Below are 26,005 nucleotides of genomic sequence, written 5' to 3' on the forward strand. Positions count from 1 at the left end.
CTTCTCTCCAAACGACTCGGTCTTTGTGTTGTCAGGCTTGAGGAGCGGTGGCATAAGCGCTCGTGGGGGCGCGGCACCCAGGTACCTTAAGGTTGCCCAGATATCGTTCCCTCGAAGAGAACTTAGCCAGTCATTCCAGAACTTGGTCCTGGTTTGATCAACCGCTTCCGCATACTCGTTATTCGCCTGCGATCATGCATAACACTGGACACTTGAAATATGGAAGTAGTATGCGGAACTATCCTGAATTGGCTGTAAATGCCGATATATTGGTTCATAGTAGTTCAGGATCCATTGGGTGCCTCGTTTTCACCGGCAGAATGCTTTTTTTAATGTGGTTGAGAGTTTTTTTTTTTTTTTTTGAGAGCCGTTTTGTCAAGTTTACTCTGGCGAAAATCCAATTCCCTTTCATTAATTCGCTTCGCTGGTTTAGCTCAGTTGGGAGAGCGTCAGACTGAAGATCTGAAGGCCCCGCGTTCAATCCGCGGAACCAGCACTCCTGTTTTCATGTACATGTCGCGTTCATCAATTGCACTGATGTTGTTGTCAACCGCGATCGATCGATCGATAGATTGGACCGGCCGCGGTATGCATGTATTTTTTGTCGCGCGCGCGCACATATAGTGCGGCTGAACATGGGTCGGATTAAGCGTGGAGATAATCAAAAACCTGACCGTTTGCAAGGCTGCGCAAACAAAACCAGAAATCTGTTTGGTATTTTTGGTTTCGAATTGATTTAAATACTAAAAGTATCTCGAATTTTTTAGCAGCAGCAGATACTTGAGGTTAAGGGCTCCAATATTATGTAGTTTTTGTTGCGGTTGGATGATTGGAATGTTGACATTTTGAAAGATACTTTAAACTGGACTGTACTAAAGGCCAATCGACGTTCCTGACTGCCACCAAATGAAACACTATTTTAGAAGATTTCAGCCATAACGCGACTATTTATAGCAATTGAGGTCTAGTTTTCTATCTTAGCATGATTTAGCTCTTTGGCTATCGAATGATATAATTTTTGTATGATTTTTTGCACCTTGTGAGGCAATTTTTGTGCTTTTGATCAACCCACGGCGCCGATATTCGACAGTTACTATTCTCAATATCTCAAGATTGACAAGTCCGATTTCTCTAAAAATTGACTCCCTTAAGAAGGGAAAATATTTAAGTACATTTTGTAAAAATTAAGTCTCAATGATTAATACTGAGCAAGAGTCATTGTACTAAAGATTTTTATTTTTGGTTCTTCGTCGGACTGAGTGCTCAGGAGAGCATTGAATCACCATACCTTCTGGAGCCTCTTCATCTGTATTATTGGATTGTTCTTCATTTGTGCACAGTGTAAATGCAACACTATCATACTCTATGTCATTGATTTATAATATTATAAGCCAGTTGATCAAAAATGTGAAAAATTAAAGGTTCAAAATAAATATTTGCTCAATTTTTGTCTCTACTGTTAACATCTGGGAGGGGCACATGCGGTATAAGTGGTTATGATGGCTAGCTGTGGCACCACTAAGTGTTTAGTCAAGCGCCAAAGTGGCTAAATGCCGTCCCTCATTCTTGTTATGCATTGACTTTTGAATATCACGTGTAGGAGTTTCACGAATCAACCTATTACCGGTATTTCCTTCTAATAGTTGGTAATAGAATCACCAGAATCAAATGTATGCATATTTATAGAAATGCGAGGTCATTCTATGTAAACGGGGAGTGATCAGAGAAAAATAGTATTGTATGTACTAGCATCCAGAATTGCGCAATTCGAGAACTGCTATCCTAGGGTTCATTATCAGTACCTGCATCAATGATATCAGTACCTGTATTACCGTTAATAAATTCAATGCATATGTCGCAATTGGCTCTTCACTATTTAACAGCAGTTTAGACACCTTTTTGCTCCGCTAAAGATTGAGGGACACATTGCGCTGAGGAATTGACAAAAATCCCTAACGATGATATCCACTATAGTTAAAAGGGCTATACCGTATGGTATGTCAATTATCAGTAACTCCACAAAATGGTACTATAGTTCAATATTACCTAATTAGGAGCTCGGCAGTGGGCATTAACTATATGAAAGATAGCCTGCCCGAAATGGCAAGGGCCCACAAGTACAACGTGCCCACAAATGACATATTCAACAAGAAAGGAGGCCGTATATACCAAAAAAGCAGGTGCACATAGCTAAACATGGGCCGCTGAGTCACCATTGATCATGCAGGTTCGCTAGACTCGTACCAAATATGCCCCAGCCTCCCACGTCTGTCTACCCATAATACGCAGAGCCCACGCATAAGCGGCCACCTCAAAATGCCAATATATGAGCAAATAAGCCCCTTCAAAAGATCCTCCAAGGTAGATATTTCAAAATACGAAGAGCAATTAAACCCACTGATTAGGAAGTTCCGGCGAAAACACGGCCTTTTTACTACCCCCCCTCCCGCCGTGCGTCGGAACAGCCGCTTCGCGCGTTACGAGGCTGTCGCGCATCACCGCCAAGACAACTTAAGGGCTATTTGTAATAATCCGTCGATAAAACCCTTTTATACTTCACCAACCCAGGCCTGCTTCAACTGGTTATTAAAGGTCGCTTCTATTCATTTATTATTAATTTTTTTTGATCTGTTTGAGGTCCGATATCTTCCATAGCTAATGATCTCTTTCCCCTCGTAGTGCCAGAAACCAAAAAAAAAAGAATTTCCGTAATGAGCACCTTCAAAGAAGAGTGGCGTCGACGCCGGGCCTGTGCCAGGTGCCAGCGGCTCAAAGTGAAGTGTGAATACTCCACGCCCGAGTCCATGGTGTGTCTGAGGTGCGATAAAGCCAAGTTTAATTGTTACGTAACGAACCAGCCGACGATATCTGCCCCGCGCATTCGCAAGAAGCGACAGGAGGAGAACCACGTTAGTAATGGCTTGCCCAGTGGTAGCGCCCCCCTATTCGCCCACTTGGAGCGTATCAGGCTGGTATCGCGCCCGATTTCCACCTCGACCGAGCGCGATATGAAGATGAGTGAGCTGCGGGGCATCATTGAAGAGGCGACGAGAGAAATCAACTATCTCCAGTCGTACCCCGTGACCGAGTGTTCTCAACCATCACCACCGCCCTCGACCGCCTCTATGTCTTGCGGGTCCGGGCCCGGGTCGACTATGCCTTCGCCGGCCGAAGTCGACAAATGCTCCGCTGTGTACTACACGGGGCTGGTCAAGGGCCAGAACCCGGTCATCATCGACCTGACCCTGCTACAGCAGCCGAACTGCGTGGCGACAGCCATTGAGCTCGGGCTACTGACGAAAGAGACAGCCGAAAAGTACTATACTCTGTTTCTCGAAAACCTGCGTGCGTTCATCCCCATCGCCGTCGACCCGAGCTGCTCTCTCACCGAATTGTGCGAGACAGAGCCATTCCTGGCGCTATGCATGATCCTCGCTGGGTTCTCGACGAGCCAGCCCAACTCGGTAGAGTGTCTTGTGTCGTTTACGGAGCGAATTCTGTCTGAGCGGCTCATCATCATGGCCGAGAACGCGCGGGCCGAAATGATCAAAGGGCTGCTGCTGCTCATGACGTTCCTCCAGCCAAACACAGAGCGAACAGTAGTCATGTACATGCTGATGGCTATCAATGTTGCGGCGGCCATGAATCTCGGGTCCGAGCAGGAGATCAAAGCGCTCAACAACCCGGACACACCACCAGAGCGGCGCAAGGCGGCCCACGACAGGGTAACCCTGTTTCTAACGCTCTATGCCTGTGTAGCCGCCATGACGGTCAATTCGTCCAAGCTGCACCTGCTCAAGATGCTCCCCGCCTCGAGCGCCGCATCCGACGCCATTCTCGCCTCGGGTTCCGGGGACGGCATTCCGCGGTTCCTGACCTTTGCAATCCGCATGTTTCTGCTAGGCCAGGAAGGGGCCGACACTCTGACCAAGTACATCGCCGACGGGCAGTCATTTGGCGTCGTCAAGCGCACCGTCGTCATGTTCAAGGAGCGGCTAGACTCGCTGTACAATTCGGCTCAGACGGTGCTCCAGGGCCCGTCGCACGTGACGCTCATCCGTGGAGGGCTCCAGCGCCAGCATGTGCTGCTCGACGAGCTGGCCATCAGATACCTGGTGAACAAGAAGCGTGATGATGTTGAGCAGATAGCGCTGGGCGCTTACGCCCACGAAGTCATCAGGAGGTGCCAGGACATGATCAGCGAGTACGGCACAGTGCTCAGGGCGTGCAATATCCCCAAGTATGTATGCTGCAATATCATCAGCGGCATCATGGCGCTCATCCGGCTCAAGCTGGTGCTGCGCGGCGAAGGCATGTCCATCAGCGTAGACATTGACCAGGAGTTCGCCCGCATCAAGGAATACTGGCAGAATGCCCTCGATTCTAACTACACTGCGAAAAAGTTCTATCATATCCTGCTAAAGCTCGAGGACTGGTACCATGTGCGAATCCAGGGCCCGCTAGAGACCCAGGGCAAGGAGAAGCTGACCACGCTCCAGCTCATGGAACAGCTGCTGGCAGACTTTGCCCTTGCTGACACCTCGCCGACCCAATTGCCGGGATCAAACTCGTCACCTTCCTCCGTATCCACGGCCTGTTCCGCCCTGTCGCTGGAACTGCAGCAACAGCAACAGCAACAAGTGCCTGTAATGCTGCCCGATCCAATACTCCCGAAACAAGAGCAGTTCGACCCCCTGACGCTCCAGACTATCCCCAGCGCGGCGGCCACCACCACAGCTACCGGCGAGCTAATAACTGACGGCTTTGGCAGCATTGCAGCGGTTCCCTTGCCGGATGGCCAGACCTCTGGAGTCCCCATGCAAAATGGCTTCCCCACCTACCAGGTGGGCCTCCTCCTTGATGATTTATTCGCCGAATTGGCCTAAATACTAACGATCCTGTAGTTATGAACTCCTTTCTCCTTTTCTCCCTCAAATCTCCCGCGAGGATCCATTCGCCGCATTGGCCTAACACTGACGATACTGTAGTCATGAGCTCTTTTTATCAATTGGGGGCCAGCCCCCAAACCCCGTAGCTCCGCTTCGCGGAGAAATTATTCGCCCACTTGGCCTAATACCAATAACACAAGGATTAGTCTTTCTCGTCTTTATCTATAATGTATTCAATAACATCTATAAAAGTATTGGGGGCCAGCCCCCAAACCCCCGTTGCTCCGCTTCGCGGAGTATCAATGCATGTTTTTGGCGACGTCCCAACGGTGAACCCTGAAATCAACTCCCCCTGAAACAAATCGCGAACAGGGAGAAGTGGGCCGATATCTCTGAGGAAATATGATATGGCCGAGTCAGATGACGACTGCATTGTCATCGATTTGAAAACTCTGCAAGAGGACAGCGATCTGGAGGAGATTGAAGTGGTGGATATCAGACCAGCGAAAAAGCCAAGGCTCGAAGATAAATACAACTGGCCGTTATCCGAAGACGACCTACCGATTCGTAAGCCGTCCAAAAGAGAGGAGAAGGAGATCAGCATTGCTTCTCTCTCACCTGGTCTCGTAATCAGCCCGTCACCGGCTCTATCTTTAAAAACGGAGCATCAAGATGTAAAAATAGAATCAACTCAGGTGGTGGGGAAGAATTGGCCTAGGAGTGCTTTAGCAGAACACAGGGTTGAGCATACATACAGCTGGCCGATATCCGAAGACGATCTACAGTTCAAGCCGTCTGAGAGCGATGAAAAGAAGATCAATATCTTACCGCTTTCGCCTGATCCAGAGGTTGTAATCAGCCCATCACCAGCTCCATCTTCAAAGACAATGCGCCTCGATGCACAGACAAAAAGTGACTCGACTCAGGTAAAGGGACAGAATTGGTCTGGAAGTGGCTTAGAGAAGAGCTCGCTGACGCCAGCTCCTTCGCTTCCTTCGAGGCCCAGGGGGACTGTGCCGTTGGCAATTGACGATCCGTTGATCACTGAAGAGGTTGTTAATGTTAGAAGGTCATGGCTCTGTTTGCTAAAGCGCTGGACTGACCTGTAATATCTACGAAGCCCTCCGCGAAGCGTAGCTATGGGGCTGGCCCCCCATAGACGACGGAGAGAGAAAATAGCCTATGCATTAGCATTATGTCAGTTGGATGAATAGATCATCAATTCATTCTCCGCGAAACGCCACGGGATTTGGGGACTGGGTCCTATAGACGAAGGAGAGAAGGACTTCATATGTATCGTTAGCACTAGGTCAATTGAACTTATTAATCATCAATAGATCCTCCGCGAAGCGGAGCTTAGGGGGTTTGGGGGCTGGCCCCCAATAGATCAAGAAGCAAAAGAGTTCATGAATAGAGTATCGTTAGTGCGATGTCAGTTGGACGTATTAATCATCAATAGATCCTCCGCGAAGCGGAGATAAGGGGGTTTTGGGGCTGGCCCCCAATAGATTAGAAGCAAAAGAGTTCATGAATGGAGTTAGTGTTATGTCAATTGGACGTAGTAATCATCAATTGACCCCCCGCGAAGCGGAGCCACGGGGAGTTTCAGGGGCTGGCCCCTCAATTGAACTAATGAAAGAATATAAAACGAATTAACAATGTATCAAAAAACTATTAGCAACACAAAACAAAAGGGCATAAAAAAGTTATATAAATAAAAACCGTTTACTCAACGGTTGGACCAAAGAACTCGTAGTGGACACGGACGTTCTTGTTGTTGATCTCGTCGAGGTACTTTCGCACGTCGGTCATGAAGGAGGCCGGGCCGCACAGGTACAAGTCAGTAGGCGTGTTGTACTTGGCAACGATCTGCTCGAGATCGGCCTTGGTGAGGCGCTTGGCCTGGCTGTTGGCAGGCATCGTCTTGCCCTCGCTCTCCGAGAAGAAGCCCTGGTACTTGACCGGTGGGTACTTGGCAACAGTGGCATCGAGGAACTTCTGGAACGGCTGGTGCTCGGCGTCACGGTCGCACTGGACAAACAGCGTCTCTCGGCCCTCCTTGGCGGCCTCTTCGATCATTGCCAGCAATGGGGTAACGCCGATACCGGCGCCGACCAACACGAGTGGGGCCTGCTTGTCGGACTCGACAAGAACCATGTCGCCGTGCGGCGGCGTCACGTCAATGACATCACCGACCTTGACTTCGTCGTGCCAGTGCTTCGACACGGTTCCGCCTGGGACCTTCTTGATCGAGACACGGTACATGGGCTGGTCACCCTCAATGATCTGCGAAATGGAGTACTGTCGGTTGTAGATGTCACCCGACTCCAGTGGGAATCGGAAGCCCAGGAACTGGCCGGCCAGCGGCTTGATGATTGGCTTACCGTCGACAGGGGCCAGGTAGAACGACATCACGTCTGGGGTCTCCTGTACCTTGTCGGTTACTCGGAACTGTCGCAGGCCTCTCCAGCCGCCTGGAGCAGCAGCGCTATCGTCGTAGGTCGCCTTCTCGGCACCAATGAGAATGTCGGCGAGACCATTATAGGCGGTGGTCCAGGCGTCAATGACAGCTGGGGTAGCGACATCAGTACCGAGAACCTCCTTCATCGCGTTGATGAGGTACTTTCCAATGATTGGGTAGTGCTCTGGCATCACGAGAAGCGCACAGTGCTTGTGCACGATACGCTCGACGAGCTCCTTGAGCTGGCCCAGATCGTCAATGTTCTTGGCGTAGAGCAATAGGGCTCGGGCCAGGGCACGCGGCTGAGCGTCGGAGTTCTGATGGCTCTTATTGAAGAAAGGTCGCACCTCCTCCGACTCCTCCAGCATCTTCGAGTAGAAATGCTTAGTCAGGGTCGCACCGCCGGTCTCGAGGATCGGGACAGTGGCCTTGATGATAGCTACCTGCTCTGGAGTGAAGGACATTGTTGTTGTTTGTTTGTTTTTATTCGATTCTATGAGTCGATGAGGAAAAGCGAAAGAAGAGCGGATTGCTGACGGCTATTTATATTAAACATGATTGGCCCACAGCTATAGCCTACGCCCTGAACTCTACGTGTCGTGTAATGGGCGAGACATCATTGGCGGCAAGGTTTAGTGATCGTCCCGGATCTCACTACCCCTGCCCGAAACGGCGCATCCTCCCTCCCGGGGATCTTGCCTCACCGAGAGCCGCAGAATTACATCCCTACATGCTCTCTACCCTGATCTCGGCAAAAAAGAGGCCCTTTCTTGAAGCAAACATTTGGTGTTTGGTGGTCTTTTTTTTCCAGGGGCCGTTGAAGACGATTAACCTTGCAATTTCCGAACAAGGCTGGGCGAAACTCTGTGGCTCGGAATGCTAATAACGAGGTGGCCTGGTCCCCGGAGCTATACGGGGTATACGGAAAAACTAGGATTGGTCATTTTTTGCGAGGCAGCGAAATTTTTTGTGTGACGTAGAACGCGTACATGAAGGTTTTGAAAAAAAATCAGGTCATCTTCGGGGGAGGTTTTTTTTTTCTTCGAGACATATTTTGGGGTCCGTGTTCATAAAATGCAGTAAAATGTAAGAACCGATTTCACATTTCGGCCTACACCCCGGCACCGGAGTGCATCGACCCACGCAGCATCTCACTCATCAAGCGATGCGGAGCACATATCGGATGATTTGTGGCGTCCGGGGAAACCATTCCCGATGCTTATTTCTCTAGCTTTTTAGCCTTTAGGTTACACTTTTACGAAGAACAGCCTCCCCCGCCGGCTAAGCCTTTCGGAGATCGCCAACCTTGTGCGGCTCTCAACGGTCGCAACGGTCGTGCATCAATGAAAAATAATCCACAAAATACGGCTACACACTGCCTCTCGTATTACGTATGTCAATAGCGCCACTTTCTTTGTAATTAAAGTTTCTCGAATGGAGGCTGAATTTTTTTTTACGAATAAACGAGTCGTATTACCGGGCTTAATGGGGGCTAGCCCCCAAACCCCCGTTGCTCCGCTTCGCGGAGGATCTTCGACTTATTAGCCGAATACTAGTCCATCTATAGAGCATTACTTGGGGGCCAGCCCCCAAACCCCCGTAGCTCCGCTGCGCGGAGGGCTTCCGTCGATATTGACCAACCTCTTCAGTTACAAAAGTACGCGTGGTGCCATGTGTTGTACGTAACTCAAGCTCATAAGTGCCAGTTGTGCTATATTACGTATTGATGCAGATGGCTGTAGTGCTGGCCTATGTACCGGTAGTACACCATGTATGATAAATCACGCATAAAATGGTTTACATATAATTAAATTACATATGCACAATTCCAATGTCCATACATACAATATGTACAATTGAATGCCAACAATATGTACAGAAGTGTACCGGTATAACAATTCACGCATGGGAACGCTTTATTAGTTGGGCAAAGATCGGATGGCCTGCTGTTTTACTACTTGGTGAACCAGAAATTCGTAAAGCAATTTAAATAGGGAGTTCATTATCGTAATGTAAATCAATTTGACCGTAACAAGTTCAATTACGGTAATGTATTCTCGTGCTGCGGCAGTTGAGAGGGGACTGTAACAGTAGCTACGAGCATATTACCACATTATTGGTAAAGAAAGAATGAACAATAGAAAAGAAGCATAAAGCTCTTTGCGACCGCCAATAGTACTACCATTTCTCCGCGCAGCGGAGCTATGGGAGCTCGAGGGCTGGCCCTCGAATAACACCACTTTACGGGGATCCCCGCTTTACGGAGAGTTCTACCATTCCTCCGCGCAGCGGAGCTACGGGAGCTCGAGGGCTAGCCCTCGAATAACAAAAAGTAGTACTTTATAAGGGGCTTCCTCGTCGGAGCCGAGCTACGGGGGTCTGGGGGGCTGGCCCCCAGTGTACTTGAGGAAAAAAAGACGGGGTAGGCAAGCAGGATGACAAGCCGCGTGCGGCTGAAAGACGTGATTTTATAACTTCAACTCATTAACCCCCCAGGAAGAGAATGCAGTTAAGGGCTGACGCCATAAAGTAGCACTTGCCCCCGCCGGTTCAACAAAGATTTCTACCAAATCTCGGCGAAGCCGAGCTACGGGGGTCTGGGGGCTGGCCCCCAGCATTCTTGGGGGGAAGACAGTCCGGATTAGGCAGGGGTGAGAATGTAGAAGCCGCGTGCGGCTGAAAATACACGTGATTTCATAACTTAACTCATCGCGGGATACAGTTAATAACGAGGCGTAGTTCGCTGCAGGAGGGCCCGCAGATGGGTAGAGAGGGAGAGCGACAGGAGAAGGGAAAGAATACAAGGCCGAGTGATAAAGAAGCGAAAAGAGGACAATTATGACTGGTGGGCCGGGGCGATGGTAAGGAAATTCTGTTGTTTTTGTTGTTTTTGAGTTTCTCCTCCGCTGGTCACCACTCTGTCACTGGATGTCGCACTACGCTACACCACAACGTACCGTTACCGTACAGCGCACAATTACGTACAGCCTCTCCCACTACCACGCACCCCCTCTCTCTCTCTTCTCTCCCCCTTTCGAGAGAGCCGTCTTTTTGACATTTGGACCAACGAAAATACGTCCTCTCTTTTGGCGGGAAGTTTTCTTTATCAAACCCTCCAGTCGTTTGTTTATTTTGTAGGAGAATGGGGCCTCCGAATCCCTTGCAAAACAAGGGGGAAGAGGGCGATAAAAATAGCCATGAGAGTGCCGCCGAGTCGGCGAGAGCGTCGTTCGACGACGCCTTTAGGGGCCCTCCGCCGAGCTTCCCCATGCGATATTCGTCAGATGTGAATCGCCAGCTGCCGCCGATAGAGACGCAGTCGGGGCCGCGAAGCAGCCCGGCCACGACCAGGCGGCGGGGGTACTCATTAAGGACCCAAATGTTCAATCGCAACACTTCTGCGAACGACAAGTCGCCGTCTCCAATTGAGATGGTTGCAGCCAGCAGGTTTGGCCCACATAACACTGGTATGTTGTTCATTATTATTTGGGGGGGTTTTTGGAACCCTTTTCGGTACCAGTATTTGGTGGTACTAACTAGAGCTTTAGAGATCCAGGAAGAGCCCATATTTAACGATGACGATGGGGGTAAGAAACCAATCAAGTCAGACGAGTATAGCTCGGACTTGTTGCCAAACTACGCATCGTGGGCGGCCGCTACGGTGAAGCCTTCGCGGCGCATGCGCCAAAAGATAACCCATCTATACGACAAGGCGCGCAACTTTGTGCTCCAGCGGAACTCGATGCCGCCCTCGCAGAATGGCCGTAAGATCCCCATTGAGATCGTGGCCGACCGACCGCCTCTCATTGATGAGAGGACGGCCAAGCCGTACTGCTCGAACATGATCACGTCGTCGATCTACACACCGTACAACTTCTTCCCGCGCCAGCTCATTGCGCAGTTTTCTAAATTGGCGAATTTGTACTTTTTGTGTGTGTCTATTCTGCAGATGATTCCCTCGTGGTCGACAACGGGTAGCTACACGACGATTATCCCGCTCATGGTGTTTATATCCATCTCCATGGGCCGTGAAGCGTTCGACGACTGGCGGCGACACCGCCAGGATAAGGAGGAGAACAACCGGGCCACGCTCGTGGCGACAATTGGCCCGGGGCACTACCATGACGACTCTACTAACAACAACAACAATAACAACAACAATAATAATAATGACGGGTTGCCGCGCGACAGCTCGTTAGACACGTATAACACGCGCCCGGGTGGTACGGTCGAGTTTGAAAAAGTCGCGTGGCAGGACGTTAAAGTCGGCGACATTGTTAAGCTCAAGCAGAACGACTGGGTGCCGGCAGATATCGTCTTGGTGCACAGCGAGGGGGAGCAGGGGCTCTCATATATCGAGACAATGGCTCTCGATGGCGAAACTAACCTCAAGACGCGCGAAGCGCTATCTGAATTGGCTGAATTGGCCAGTTCTCCCGAAAAGCTGGCGACTCTGCGGGCCGATATCACCACCGAAGACCCCAACCTTGATCTGTACAACTTTGAGGCCACTGTGACGATTAATGCCAAGTCGTACCCGCTCTCTTCATCGCACATTGTATATCGAGGCTCCATTCTGCGAAACACACCGAGCGTATTGGGCCTCGTTGTATTCAGCGGCGAGGAGTCCAAGATCCGCATGAACGCCGTGCAGTCGGCGCGAACTAAGGCGCCGCGACTCCAGAAAAAGGCCAACAACGTGGTTATCTTCATGGTGGCTTTCGTCATTGGCCTCTCCATTTTCTCCCTCGTTGCGTCCAAGGTGTACTACTCGACGGAGGGCAAGAACATGTGGTTCATCAAGGGCCTCGAAGTCGGCACCATGCCGAACCTCATGGGATTCATCATCATGTATAACACGCTCATCCCACTCTCGCTCTACGTGTCGATGGAGATCGTGCGCGTCTTCCAAATGGTTCTGCTCCAGCTCGACATTGACATGTACCATGAGGAATCGGACACCCGGTGCGAGGCCAAGACTGCTACAATTAACGAAGAGCTCGGTCAGGTCAGCTACATCTTTTCTGATAAGACAGGTACTCTGACTGACAACATCATGCTGTTCCGAAAACTCTCAGTAGCCGGGCACGCGTGGTTGCACGATCTCGACATTCAGCTGGCCAATGAGGAGGAGGAAGAAGACGAAGAGGATAACAAAACGAGGCTCTTTCACAAGATTACCTCTGTTCCCTCGCCATACTCACAGCCGCCCGTAGACCGCAAGTCCATGGAGGAGCAGAAGAGGGTTCGACGCGCCGAGTCTTCGTCAGCTATTTCAGCTCACGGCACTGCTATGCGGCGCCACCAAATGACCGAAGGTGTAGACACCTCGTACTCGCCAAGACCGTCTATGGATGTCATACTCAAACAGATGGCTGCTCTACCGCGTAAATCCACTTCGAACATACACCACCGGCCGAGCACGACGAGCATTGGACGCTCAGGCAGCATCCACTCGGGCACTTGGAAGTCTACGGCAGTCCCAGGAAAGATCCAGTCTACGCGTTCGACGATTAGCCTGTTGCAGTACCTCCAGAGCTTCCCCAACTCTGCATACGCCAAGCGGGCCCGGTTCTTCCTGCTCGCCATGGCGCTGTGCCACACTTGCCTCCCCGACACCCAAAGTGACAAGGACTCCAACGAAATTGAGAATCTCGAATACCAGTCGGCCTCTCCCGACGAGCAGGCTCTGGTAGAAGCGGCTCGGGACCTTGGGTACATTGTAATTGACCGCCAGCACCACACTGTCACAGTGCGAACCTACCCGAACGGGTTCGATCAGCCCCGCGTGGACGAAGTGTACGAGATTCTCGAAGTTATCGAGTTCTCGTCGGCGCGAAAGCGAATGTCCATCATTATGAAGTTCCCGGATGGCCGCATTTGCCTGTTCTGCAAGGGCGCCGACAATGTCATCATTGACCGGCTGCGGGAGAAGCAGCTGGCGCTGGCCAAGGCGGAGGAAATCAACAAGCAGTCGAGCCAGCGAAAGGCCGCCGAGGCGGAGCTTGTGGTTGCCCGGCACTCGGTTTCCACTGCGCCGAGAATGAGCATGGGCAATACTGTCGCCGGCCGCCCCAGCATGACGCTGGGCGGTGGGCGACCGAGCATTAACATCAACCGCAAGCAGGCGCTGGCTTCACTTGACGATTATCTGACCCGGGTGAAGCAGGATGAAGGCGTAGATCAGATTGCTGAGAGTTCACGGCGGTCTATGAGCGTGGCGCGACAGCGAAAGTACGGCGAGTCTCCCGCCGTGTCGCGACCGTCTCGGTCCTCGCGCGATTATGTGAGTCGAAGTTCCAAGGACATGTCGCGCCCATCGCGTGGCGAGATATCGCGGTCTTCCAAGGACGCTATGGTACGATTCTCGGTTGACGGGCCCAGGCAGGGGTCTCAGGAGATTCGCCCGCAAAAGAGTATCAACAATCGCCCCGCCGAGTTTGACGAGAACTACTACGAGGACGACGAAGTCGATGAGGACATCGTGGTTGACGATGGCGAAATTGAGATCGACGATCGACTCGTGCTCAACGACAGCTACGTCATGGAGCGTACTCTGGAACACATTGAGGAGTTCTCCACCGAGGGCCTGCGAACCCTGCTGTATGGTCATCGCTTCCTGGACAAGGAAGAGTACGATAGCTGGGCCAAGCTGTACCGGGATGCGCGAACATCGTTAGTCGACCGGCAGGAGAAGATTGAGAAAGTCGGCGAGGCTATTGAGCGCGAATTGGAGCTCTGTGGAGCCACCGCCATTGAAGACAAACTCCAGGAGGGTGTTCCCGAGGCCATTGACAAGCTGCGACGAGCCAATATCAAGCTGTGGATGCTTACTGGTGACAAGCGAGAGACTGCTATCAACATTGGCTACTCGTGCCGGCTCATTAAGGACTATTCTACGGTTGTCGTGCTGCGGTCTGATGAAGGGGACGTCGCTGGTAAGATGGCTGCTGCGATGCTCTCGCTAGACGGCGGAAACGTTGCGCACTGCGTGGTTGTCATCGACGGTATGACGCTAGCCCATATTGAAGAGGACATGACGCTCATGACGCTGTTTGTCGATCTCGGGGTTAAGGCGGACTCCGTCATTTGCTGCCGAGCAAGTCCAGCTCAGAAGGCTTCGATGGTCAAGGCGGTGTGCCGTAAGGTAAAGAGCGCTGTCACTCTGGCCATTGGCGACGGTGCTAACGATATCGCCATGATTCAGGCCGCTGATGTTGGCATTGGTATCACCGGTAAGGAGGGTCTCCAGGCTGCGAGGTCCTCTGACTTCTCGATCGGCCAGTTCCGGTTCCTGCTCAAGCTGCTGCTTGTCCATGGGCGGTGGAACTACGTGCGACTGTGCAAGTACATTTTGGGCACGTTTTACAAGGAGTTTTTGTTCTACCTCACCCAGGCCATTTATCAGCGCAACACGCTCTTCACTGGTACGTCAATGTACGAGAACTGGTCGCTTTCCATGTTCAACACGCTCTTCACTTCTCTGCCGGTACTGTGCATTGGTATCCTGGAGCGCGACCTGAGCCCCACGACGCTGATTGCGGTGCCAGAACTGTATTCCAAGGGCCAGCAGAACCAAGGGTTTGGCCTGCTTATATTTATTGGCTGGATGGTCGTTGCGGCCAGCCAGAGTGTTATTGTTTCATTCCTGACTTACTATCTCTACGGATTCCCCGCGCTCAAGGACAACACGATGTACCCATTGGGCGCACTCTCCTTTACGATTTGTTTGCTGATTATCTGCACCAAGCTCCAGTTCATTGAGATGTACACCATTACGGTGGTGTGCCTCGCGGTGTTTGTCATTTCGGTGGGCGGCTGGTTTGTGTGGGACATGTTCTTGTCCTATATCTACTCCAAGAAGCCGTCCAAGATCTACTTTGTCAATGAGGCCATTTTCAAGCATTTTGGGACCGATTTGTCGTGGTGGGCCTCTATTCTGGCGGCGTTCTTCCTGGCCTTGTTGTTTGACTTGGTCATTGAGGCGATCCGTGTCCAGTTTTGGGCTACTGAGACGGAAGTGTTCCAAGAACTCGAGCAAGACCCTGCCGTTTGGCGACGACTCGAGCAGGATGCCATGTATGAGCTTGCCCTGTCCAAGGAAGGTGAGCGAGAGGAGCGACGCAAGAAGCTGGCCAAGAAGGGCATTTCTCTCGAAGATATCGAGGACAGCGAAGTCGAGGACGAAGAGGCCCGCCGCGATATGGAGCGAACGGCCACTACTAGCTTTTCCCAGTCGTCCTCGTCTCTGGCCTATCGACGTAATGTCGATACTAATCTTTCGAGCACCAGTGACTTGCTTATGGGCGAGCGAAAGCGAGACAAGATCAAGAAGAAGCTGCGGTTTGCCCCGCGAAAGACTTCGGGTGAATATGAGCGCGAGATCCAACAGATTCTGGAACGACGTGAGATGGAAATGGATGAAATGCGATAGAGACACAGTTGCTTGTTTTTTTTTTTTGTTTATTTGTTTATTTAATTCTTAGCATGCATATGACTTATGAGTTTTGATTTAGTTCAATCGTAGCCTTGTGGTCAGTTTGTAGCTGACTCCCCGTGGTTCCGCTACGCGGAGGATTTGCTCGATTCAAGTCGTCTCGTCTACAGGGTTCACCGCGAAGCGGTGCCACGGGGGGTCTGGGGGGCTGGCCCCCCAGGTAGCGTTGAACGATGTTCACCGTCAGTTGTAGTATTACCGGTACATAGTATGGTGCGTGATGCATATTGAAGGAACAGGGATGTTGTGGGGATAAAGAGCAGAGAAATCAAGATAGAGTCTATATGCGAATAAATAATTAAGCGAAAAAGTCATCATCCGATAGGTCGTCTGGGCCGGCCAGCTCATCATACTGCTGAGCAAGAGCGTGTTGTACATCTTCAGCACGATTCTGGTCATAAACCATTGGGCGGTAGGGAATGCTCTCCCGGACTGTAATAACCGGATAGTTATAATCCCCGTACTTAAGTTTTCTGGCCTGGTCATACAATGCATCATCCTGCTGCAGTTCTTCTTCATTGAAGTGCAGTTCAGAAGGGATCTCCGCATGGGAGTCGAACAACACTGGACTCTGCACCCCGTCTGAGCTGCTAGCCGGACTTACGTCGCCAGAGATAGTGCCATAACTAGACACAATCGAGCCCCTCTTAAGCTGTGACTGCACATGGTAATAACCGTCCGTGACAAAGAGCGGATCTTGAGCAATGGTGCTCTTGGGCAGCCAGTACTTTGACCGCCCACCATTACGGTATCTGAGTCCTTCTTGCATTCGCGCTCGCCTTGATCTGCTTTCCGGGTGGGCCAAGACGTCGTCCACCGAGTCAAACTGGCGGTACCCGTACGATCTACCGTAGAAAGTCGACTTGAAGTCTATCATCAAGTCGACTGCTCCGAAGGCATCTCGGATTGCGTAGTACACTGGAAGTCTTGCGAATCCAATCAATTTTGTAGTGGCGTAGTCCTGGTAGCTGAACGCGAACCAGTGGCCGATAGCGAAGCCCAGCATCTCGATACACATGAGGCTGTTCTGGATGGCCCGCGCGATGTTATTCGACCCAGAGCTTCCTGCGGCAGGGATGATTCCAATGTACACAAGAATAGAGAGCAGGAATCCCTGCCAGTACGAGAAGAAGATGATAATCTTGACGCAGATGAACTTGGGAAACGGTCGGTACGGCGCCAGGTCCTCGAGTAAGCAGTACCAGAACAGGGCCAGCGAATAGAGCGAGATTGTAATGCTCACGTTGTAAATGAGCCCGATCCACATGTACCCTGATTTAAGTCCAATGGTGTTGGACTGGTATGTGTCTGTAATGTTCATGAGCACCGTGGCAAGCGACAAAAAGGGCTTCAGCCAGGTGTACTGCAGAATTCCACGCTTAATGGACAGGAAAGTATAAGGATCAGAGATGTCTACTTTATCGCAGAAGTAATTGAGCGGCCATAAGTGGTCTTTAGGCGGACGGCCGCTGGTTGAAATGATGATGTCTCGTTCGCCTCCGAGAATGTTGGTCAGAAGCGTGAAGAAGGTGTAAATCACAAACGCTTCGTATATCTCTTCGATAGGCTCTAGCACAGAGCTTAGCGGGTTGGAGACGAGCCCACACCAGCTGGACAGGGCGAATAATGGGAGCCTAACATGGTCAGCCTATTACTCAATCTTAGACTGGGTCAGGTTTACTTACAGCAATTGAATTCTCACAATGAGCCGCTGGTCCATAGGCTTACGGTAGTTTTTAAAATGGAGGAATATCGAAAGAGCGGATATGAAGATGGACCCGAACGCACAGACGCCTGTAACGATCTTGAGCGGTCTACATGAAGACAAAACGGCATTAGTAGGCGAAAAAAACCTCAACGGGAATTACTGACTTACTTCGGTATATGAAACCCTTCTTCCGCTATTAGAACATCCATTTTCTCTCTCTCTCTCCTCCCCTCCGAGTGCTCACTCGACCTTAATTCGAACGTTCTCTCGACTACGGTTTGGTGCCCCCCGGGGGGGTCGGTTGGGTATTTGAACGACGCACCGCCATTCGCCCCCCCCCCCCCCCCCCAATTCCCCAGTGCGGCTGATCTTACACGTGATCGGCGGCATCCCTACACAAGACTAGCAATAAACGGACGAGGGGAACTGAATAGTGGAATATCAAGTAACTGTACGAGTATGGAGAATAGAATAGATATTATACCTGGTTGCTGGCGGGGTGATGGCGGGGTGGGTGGGGTACATAGTTAACTTCAGCCGCATATCCGCGCGGCGTACGATCACCAATTTACACAGATTAAATTTCAAGCGCGACGAAGGATTGCAATTTTTGGAATGCCATATCCGTGATCAGATTATTATTTGCGACATATAGATAACACAGAGACCAATTGACGAAAAGTCTTAGAAGAATTAAATGCGACTACCCTACCAGTACCCGTCGTACCTAAATACCCGAGTAGCCTATGTAATAGCGCGCCATTTACCAATAAATGGGTAGGAAGTTGAGAATCAGTTTATAGCTACAAATTGCCAATAAAGGTTAGACACGATATAACTCTGAGAGCACTTGGAGCCAATTCTAATGTTGACCACTTCCATATACGGCAAAAACGCCGACGGACTCAATATATGGACAACATGCGATTTTTTGGGGCCAATTCGCATACTCATTAATTGAAATATTGGAAATTTATTGCCCTCATCTATGCTTAATTAGGGCTTTCAGTTCCTTCATTTTCTTCCATATGTGTTCAAAAAGGCCACTTCTGTACCACAATACTATGGTAGCAGAGATGGAGAACTGCTGTACCATTTTTTGATGCACCGAAAAAATTGTCGTATAGCCTATCCATAGTATTTGCTCCTTACCAATTAAACGATGCCCAAAATAGAAGTAATCTACTTTACTATCTACAATAATTCTAGGTCTTATAGGCAATGATACAAGCTTACATCAGATAACGTTAAGGTTAACGGCTGCGGGAGGGAAACGTTTATTGCCTTTTCTGTACCACTAATTAGCGCACATCTCGTAGCGCACAGTTGGACATGCACTCTGACCCACCATGGCCTCCCTGTACCTTACAGAAAACCCCGTATAGCGACCTGACTTCTGCTGTCCTGCGGAGCGGGGCGCCCGCAACGGACCCTGCCGCCTGTTTTTATTTTTTCGATCCCTGCGATGGAGGGAGAAATCCAGCCTCGTGCTCCTTCCTGCTTTAGACACACACCACTTCCCAAATATTGCAAAAACCGATCTTCCAGATTTGGTACGACAACAGGAAGGCTGGAACGTAGTCGAAGATAGCGACACAGAAAGGGGAAGAAGTTTTTTTTCAGCCTACCCGCAACTCAATTACCCGAGAGCGAGCCAAGGCGACCAAATTTTATTAAAAGGCGTGTATCGTGATCTTCGGTTTAAGTACTGCACGAAGCTATTCTGAACTGTACCTTGCAGAGGACAAGCCTAGAATCGATAAGATCTTCCTTGATTTTGTCACATTTGGCGGTACCTGGCCATTGTTGGCGCGTAAACCGTTGAAGCACTTACCACGGTCACGATTGGTGACCGTTCCGAGCCAGTACAATTGGTAAAGTCACTAAGCCACTGGAAGTCACGACAATTGGTTAATCTCTCTCCAACAATTTCGTTGGAACATTACGAGTCGCTTTGGGTTAAAGAAAAATTTTGGTGCAAGGCCTTAATGTGTCGTTCCAATGAGCTTGCACGCGACGTTCAAAGCGACATTAGACATTGATCCAGAGGTACGCCAGCAGGCCGAGGCCCGGCTCCAGCGCGCCAGGAGCGACCCCAATACTCCGTTCGAGTGCCTCGAGTTCGTCGCCCTGTCAGATGTGCCCATCGCTCTTAGCGGAATGTCCTCCGGGACGCCTCCGCCGGGTAGAGCCCAACCCCAGCCACAGCCTGCTGGCGGAATGCCAGAATTGGTCTCTGCAATGGCCCCTCCAGCAGCAGCAGTAATATCAGTGAGCTCAAGTGGACGTGGTAGAAGCCGTTCTGAGTCCTCAGGGACGCGGTTCTCGCTTCACAAACATAAACACTCCGTTTCCAGCTCGGGGGCAAGCCTGGATTTGCAAGACATCAACGGAGGCGCACTTAATCCCTCTCAAACAGCAGCCTCCTCTTCCGAGAGCTACGTCGTTCAGGCGGCGGCTGTGTATCTAAAGAACCTGGTGTTCGCCAATTGGTCACAAAAACTACAAAAAGACGACCGCCGCGTGTTTGCCGAAGTCGCCCAGCGCGAATTGTTTAAAGAGCGCCTTCTCCAGTCACTGTGCAGCGTCAAGCACCGCTCCGTGCTGCCCTACCTCACTAGCATTCTGTATTATATCATCACGAACGACTATCCGCACAGCTGGCCAAAACTCGTTCCTGCCATATCTCGCCTCTTTGAGCAGTCGAACCCGGCGCTCGTCTACTCGGGAGTGCTGTGCCTACTAGAAGTCTTCCGGTACTACCGGTGGCAGCTGAGCAGCGCCAACCGATCTGACCTCGAACAGTTGGTCGCGGCATTCTTCCCAAAATTGCTGGGGTTCTCCTCGGTGCTGATACGCGAGACGGACGACTTTGCCGGCGAAATGCAATGGAAGATCAACAAGGTGTACAAATTGGCCACCACAATAGACTTGGTGCCGTTTCTTCAGCAGCGAAACCAGCTCGAGAAGTGGGTCAGTCTATTCCTGCGCATTGGCGAGCTCGACTACCGTCCGGCTGGACCCGACTCCGACGTGATGCTTTTACCGTGGATGAAGTGCAAGAAGTGGGCCATGGTCAACATCAACACGTTAATGCTGCGGTACTCTCTGCCTGTGGCCAGGCAGGGGCTCCACGACACCTTCTTCGTCTCGGAATACGCCCAATTTGGCCAGATGTTTGTCCATGATTTTGCCCCTGAGATCTGCCGGGTGTACATCAACCAGCTCAAAGGTATAGAGTCCGGGCTGCGGTTTTTGTGCGACCACAACAAGCGTTCCATGCTATTATTCTTTGAGGCTTGGTAAGTCTTATTATCCTTTATGGGCTTGGAGTTGATTTAACTAACAAGTGTAGCGTCCACATTGATGACCTGTGGAACGGATTGCTTTCGGAGATGGAACTTATTCTAACGAAGCTACTTTTTAATACCCTGCGGCTCACCAAGCAAGACCTAGAAATGTTCGACGTCATGCCGGAGGAGTTTTTGCTTCGTCATGCTACCAATGCGCTTGGGGACAAGGCACTGACGGAAACCGTGGAGTCCTCGGACGTGCTCGAGCTGGGAAGTGAGTTTGGTGCCGCCAAACTGCTCAAGTCCATGTCAGATACCCGAACCTCGGCCGTTATCCCCGGGCTGCTCATGTTCGTTAACCAAATCATAGACTCTCCCGCTTCAGAACTAGACTCTGCGCTCAACAAGGATGCCGCCCTGCGCATAGTGTGCATTGTGTTTGATGCCATCGACCGCAGCCCCGACGCCAAGGCACGCATAGACGACTTTATAGACCGGTACGTGCTGCCAGCGTTCAACACCAATAGATACCCCTTCCTCAAGGCCCGGGTGTGCGAGTTGATCGCCAGATGCGCCAACGTTGACTTCAAAATGGCGACTCTGCAGTCGGCGTACTCGGTGGCAGTCGAGGCGTCGAATGACCCCTGTGTCGTTACAGCGGTGCAAGGAATTGCCGCGCTCCGCACGCTTGCGCGGTTCCCCTCGATATTCGAAACCCACAAGGCTTATATTAATGACACGATGACCAAAATTCTCAAGCTAACTAATGAAACCGACAGCGATATCCTCACCGAGGCCATGGACGAGTTTGTCGAGGTGTACAGTGAGCAGCTTATACCATTCGCACAGAACCTCTGCGCCCGCCTGGTAAAGCAGTACCTCAAGACAACCTCAGAGCTACTGGTCGCCGACTATATTGATGACAAGCTCGTGACATCTGCCCAGTCGACCATTGGAACGATTATTTCCCTGCTAATTGCTTTGGCAGACTACCCAGACAAAATACGCGATCTCACGCCAGTAGTAGAACCGGTGATAGTAGTCGGAGTAGAGCATCCAGAGATTGATCTCTACATGGAAACGTTTGAGCTGATAGACACTGTCATCACATCGGCGGGAGCAGTAGACATGACCATGGGCAAGGTTCTCGAGACGCTGCACAAGGTGTTCCAGGTCAATCCTAATGCATACCCAGAAGAGCTCGTTCCATGCATTCTGACCTTCATCCAGTACGGCAGGAACCTGTTCAACCACAGCAAGTTCCACGTGGATATTGTCTACAGCATTCTCACCGGGTTTCTGTCGAACTATGACCGCACAAAGAGCTATGAGGACGAAGGGTATATTCTTGAAGTGCTCAGCGCATTGATGGTTATGTTCCTGTCTTTTGGCCGCGGGTCTCTCGACCATTTAATCGCGCCAGTGCTGAGGCTTTCGTGCGACCGCGTGTCTGCTACCGCTCTCTCTACGCCTAAGCATATCAAGAGCTACGTGGACGACCTTGGATTTTGCGTCATATACTATAACCCGACGCATGTTGTCCAAAACCTTTCAGCCGAGGACGTTCGACGCGTTTTTGAGTGGATCCTGCAGGTACCCTCAGCGGAACGCCAGTGTTCGCGAAAGGTCCGAATTCTGACGATTCTGCGGCTCGTGACTGTCAGCTGTGGTCCCGTTGATAAGGAAGTCATTGGCCTTGTATACCTGCGGGCAATGATTGCGTACCAGAGATTGCGAGGAGAGATTAAGAGTGAGAGTCCTCCCCCGACCGCGGGCTCTTTCCAGTTTGTGTTTGTCGCAGACGAGCGGAATCCTGATGCTGAGTTAATTGAAGCTCAGGACGAGATCCCGCTCGTGAGCCAAACAGTGGAAGGCATTAGCATCGACCAGTTTTACAGACAGACCATGTCGTGGGTGCAGCAGAACAATTCCGAGCTCTATACCGTGCTTATCACCAAGCTGGGATCAAACGAGCGGCTGTTCCACGAGAAGCTAATGGCGGGGAACATTTTCTAATTGATCTCCCATGACCTGCATTTTGCATATTATTATCATATATAACTATCGCTATGTACATGTTTTGCTGTTACAAGAGAAAACCCGTTGTTTATCTATCTCTTCATTTTGTCCTGAAGAGAGCTCACAATGGTATTCTCCCACTCGAATCGCTTCGATGGCTCTGCTTCTTTGCTCTTGGTATCCACCTTCTTCTTAGTCTCTTCTGGCTTGATAGCAGTCTGCTGAGGAGCCACCGGCTCGGAGATCGGTCGCGCGGCAAGCTCGTGGCCCGCCTTCAGCGGACCAAATGGTCGGAACTTGGGAACGCTGTCCGTCAGGTTATTCGATGGGCCGATAGCCAAATCAAACGACAGAGTTGGCCCGTCTGGGATCTCAAACATGAGTCTGTACTTGCCGACATGATCAATGGCCCATGCAAACTCGTCCGAGTTGGTACCGGTCCGGACGGAGAACTTGGCAATGGACGCAGGGATCTCCTCGCCCGTGAGCTTGGTGATGTGCGCAACTGCCTGGTCAATTGTGTAGTCTTTCTGAAGGGTGCCGTCGGGGTTGGCATGCAGCTTGAGAGGGAGGATCTTAGGAATTGATCGCAATGCATTCTCTAACAGGTACAGCGCAGCCGGGGATGCGGTGTCCAGAGATTTGCTCGACGCCACGCCGAACTGGAGGTTCGCCAGAGATCGCAGCTTGTCCTGTCGCGCCTGCTGAGCCGCAGCCTTCAAGTCCACGGCACTCTGAGTCTCCTGAGCCGCACTCGCTGCGGCCTTAGTCTTCTTCTGGACCGCCAGCTCGGCCTCGACCTGTTCCCGCGTCCTCAGCGGAATTCGCAGCGGCTCTCCTTTAACGACATAAGCGGCCCCGTTCTTGACGTGGAGCTCGTTTCTCATTCGACCGGCGGGCACCTTGACGACCTCACCACGGTACCCGAGCCCAGGGACATCCCGTAGAAGCTGAACCGCCACACGGGTCGAAGCGAATCGCTTCTGGATTGATGTGCTCAGTCGCGATCTCAACATTATTGCTGGTCGAATCAAACCAATGGCTGATTTGAGATTTTTCGTTTGAAAAATTAAAGTTCCCAACTGCTTAACTTAACTTGATTGGTGTGCGGCGTGCGGCTTGCAAGATCCAGCTACTAAGATCGTCCGCGAAGCGGAGCCCCAAGGGAAGGTTGGGTCCCATATACACTCCAAGCTCGTTACTAGTCGTCAGTATTTTAACTGTACTGGGGCGCTGCCCCAGACCCCGTTCGTAGTGGGGGTTGCACCCCCCAAACCCCCGGCCCGTGCGACTTCTCTGATTATCGATCATTTCCCGTATATGGGGTCATTCTTTCGCTGAAACGTACTGGTCCAAACTCCCCTAGAGCTCCGCTCCACGGCTGAGACGGGGGCTTGGGGGCAGAGCCCCCAACTACGGGAGCTCGAGGGCTGGCCCTCGAAGAAGACAGGGGTGCGGCTTGTGCGGCGTTTCCCATATCTATATTATATATATAGATGTAACTAATTAAGTGTCCGCAGAAGTTGAAGGTACGTAAAAAAGATAGCAATTAAATAGTGAAATGGTACAAGATGGTGATATTACATTACGACATCGCTGTCTTTGATAGCCAGATCGTCCAGACTTTTGACCAAGTGGTCCAATGGCCTCCACAGCTCAACACACTCATCGTCCATGCTGCCCAGACACCATTCGTGGTCCGGGTTCCAGCTGAATTCGTTGACGCGCGATCGATGCCCGCCATGCATGAAAATAAGCTCTGGCGGACCGTCCTCGACATCGTCTGGCAGTTGTTCGTTGCCAATGTTTCTGATATCCCACAGAATAACGCGCCGATCGCGGCCAGAGCTGGCGAGCACAGCATCGCTGTGTGGACTCCACTCCACCGCATCCACTGCCCGGTGGTGACTGGCGAAAATGTGCAGCCGCGAGCTAAGGTACCGGGTATCCCATAGTCCCACGGTGGAGTCGTGAGAGGCAGTGGCGATGAGGTACGGGTTGAAGTTGTTGAAAGAGAGCGAGTTGACGGGGCTGGTGTGAGCCTCGATCTGCTGCACCGGCTTCGATGCCCTGTCGTCGAAAATGCACAGCAGTCTATCCTCAGTAACTGCACCCAGAATGTTGCTGGCGCCGCCTGCAGCGTGCCATTGAACGTCGTTTACTCCCTCCTTGAGCGTAAACTTGGACACCGGCGCACTTTTGGCATCGTTGACGTTCCACACAGCAATTGTGCCGTCCTCGGCAGAAGAGGTGAGGTATCCTTCCCTGTGGGCGTTCCACGACAACCCGAAGCCGTTCTGTTCGTGGCACTTCAGCGTAAGCCTGGGCTCTGCCGTCTGGTCGAGCTTCGCTCCGTACGAATCAATAGCAAACAGACTGACAATACCCGTCCCGGCTATCGATGCAACAAGATTTGGGTCCTGAGGCATGTATCGCACCTTGTTAACGTCGCTAATGTGGTGTATACGCGTTACCGTCTTGAAGTTTCGCGTGTCCTCGTTGTAGAAGCTCTTGTTCCCCTCCTGTTTCTCGCTCGAGAGCTTGAATCGCGCCTCAATGATCTCAATTGTGTGGTGTGCATTTGGGTCGTCGTCACCGTAGGTGCCCATCATGATTCGCTGCTTCGTCATGCCGTCTTCCGTCTCAGTAGACCCTGGGAGCCATTGGAAGGTCAGATACACCTCTTCAAGGTCCTGTCTAAAGATCGTCCCATACATTTGATTGGAAAGCGACGTCCATCTTTCGAATTCTATTTTGTTATTTTGTTAGTACAATCATATATTGACAGTAAAGATTGGGCAATGGTGGATGATATCATTTTGATACCCGATCTTCCCCACGCTCCATCGATCAATTCTTGGCTTACCGTCGTTGATAACCTCCTCGGAGTCCTCCTCCTCCTCCTCTTCCTCGTTTCCTACGGCCTCTGTGCCGTTCTCAAACTCTTCTTTCTTCGCCCCAGCCATCTTTATCTTTTCGTTTTGACGCGTAAATTTCAATTTTTCGTGTAAATTGGGATTTCAATTGTCGTCCGTTGGGCCATGCCCGGCGCCGATATCCACTGCCGATTTACCCCATCGAACTGACAATATACCTGGTAGAAGAGTTTCTACCGACGAGGATCACGAAGCAATTGGG

General features: G+C 51.1%; 7 protein-coding genes and 2 non-coding genes across 9 annotated transcripts; 4 read left to right on the plus strand and 5 right to left on the minus strand.

Annotated features, from left to right (window-relative positions):
* The first annotated feature begins 423 nt into the window (after nucleotides 1-423).
* Nucleotides 424-496, plus strand: tRNA-Phe(GAA). The gene has a single exon. It is a non-coding gene; the product is annotated as a tRNA-Phe (tRNA).
* A 2,512-nt stretch (nucleotides 497-3,008) lies between these two features.
* Nucleotides 3,009-4,886, plus strand: TRVA0_060S00122 (uncharacterized protein; the record flags this gene model as incomplete). Its single annotated transcript, XM_076687480.1, has 1 exon — nucleotides 3,009-4,886. One exon carries the CDS (start codon nucleotides 3,009-3,011, stop codon nucleotides 4,884-4,886), a length of 1,878 nt encoding a protein of 625 aa, XP_076538265.1.
* A 1,728-nt stretch (nucleotides 4,887-6,614) lies between these two features.
* On the minus strand, nucleotides 6,615-7,814 carry YHB1 (flavohemoglobin; the record flags this gene model as incomplete). Its single annotated transcript, XM_076687481.1, has 1 exon — nucleotides 6,615-7,814. One exon carries the CDS (start codon nucleotides 7,812-7,814, stop codon nucleotides 6,615-6,617), a length of 1,200 nt encoding a protein of 399 aa, XP_076538266.1.
* Nucleotides 7,815-10,729: 2,915 nt separating this feature from the next.
* DNF3 (aminophospholipid-translocating P4-type ATPase DNF3) lies at nucleotides 10,730-15,784 on the plus strand (the record flags this gene model as incomplete). The annotated part of the gene is made up of 2 exons (XM_076687482.1): nucleotides 10,730-10,817; nucleotides 10,899-15,784. 2 exons carry the CDS (start codon nucleotides 10,730-10,732, stop codon nucleotides 15,782-15,784), a joined length of 4,974 nt encoding a protein of 1,657 aa, XP_076538267.1.
* Nucleotides 15,785-16,145: 361 nt separating this feature from the next.
* Nucleotides 16,146-17,764, minus strand: HFL1 (Hfl1p; the record flags this gene model as incomplete). Its single annotated transcript, XM_076687483.1, has 3 exons — nucleotides 16,146-17,481; nucleotides 17,533-17,661; nucleotides 17,724-17,764. The coding sequence occupies 3 exons, from the start codon at nucleotides 17,762-17,764 to the stop codon at nucleotides 16,146-16,148; spliced, it is 1,506 nt and encodes a 501-aa protein (XP_076538268.1).
* Nucleotides 17,765-18,590: 826 nt separating this feature from the next.
* On the minus strand, nucleotides 18,591-19,086 carry TRVA0_060S00210. Its single transcript, XR_013062100.1, has 2 exons — nucleotides 18,920-19,086; nucleotides 18,591-18,844 (listed from the first exon to the last, which is right to left on the minus strand). It is a non-coding gene; the product is annotated as an uncharacterized misc_RNA (transcript).
* Nucleotides 19,087-19,556: 470 nt separating this feature from the next.
* Nucleotides 19,557-22,864, plus strand: TRVA0_060S00232 (uncharacterized protein; the record flags this gene model as incomplete). The annotated part of the gene is made up of 2 exons (XM_076687484.1): nucleotides 19,557-20,857; nucleotides 20,911-22,864. 2 exons carry the CDS (start codon nucleotides 19,557-19,559, stop codon nucleotides 22,862-22,864), a joined length of 3,255 nt encoding a protein of 1,084 aa, XP_076538269.1.
* A 95-nt stretch (nucleotides 22,865-22,959) lies between these two features.
* MRPL50 (mitochondrial 54S ribosomal protein bL9m MRPL50) lies at nucleotides 22,960-23,883 on the minus strand (the record flags this gene model as incomplete). Its single annotated transcript, XM_076687485.1, has 1 exon — nucleotides 22,960-23,883. One exon carries the CDS (start codon nucleotides 23,881-23,883, stop codon nucleotides 22,960-22,962), a length of 924 nt encoding a protein of 307 aa, XP_076538270.1.
* A 564-nt stretch (nucleotides 23,884-24,447) lies between these two features.
* On the minus strand, nucleotides 24,448-25,833 carry HAT2 (WD repeat RBAP46/RBAP48/MSI1 family protein; the record flags this gene model as incomplete). Its single annotated transcript, XM_076687486.1, has 2 exons — nucleotides 24,448-25,616; nucleotides 25,734-25,833. 2 exons carry the CDS (start codon nucleotides 25,831-25,833, stop codon nucleotides 24,448-24,450), a joined length of 1,269 nt encoding a protein of 422 aa, XP_076538271.1.
* Between the last annotated feature and the right edge of the window lie 172 nt (nucleotides 25,834-26,005).

The sequence above is a fragment of the Trichomonascus vanleenenianus genome (assembly GCF_965637985.1).
Source record: "Trichomonascus vanleenenianus strain CLIB 3782 genome assembly, contig: TRVA0_060S, whole genome shotgun sequence".
NCBI classification, from domain to species: Eukaryota; Fungi; Ascomycota; class Dipodascomycetes; order Dipodascales; family Trichomonascaceae; genus Blastobotrys; species Blastobotrys vanleenenianus.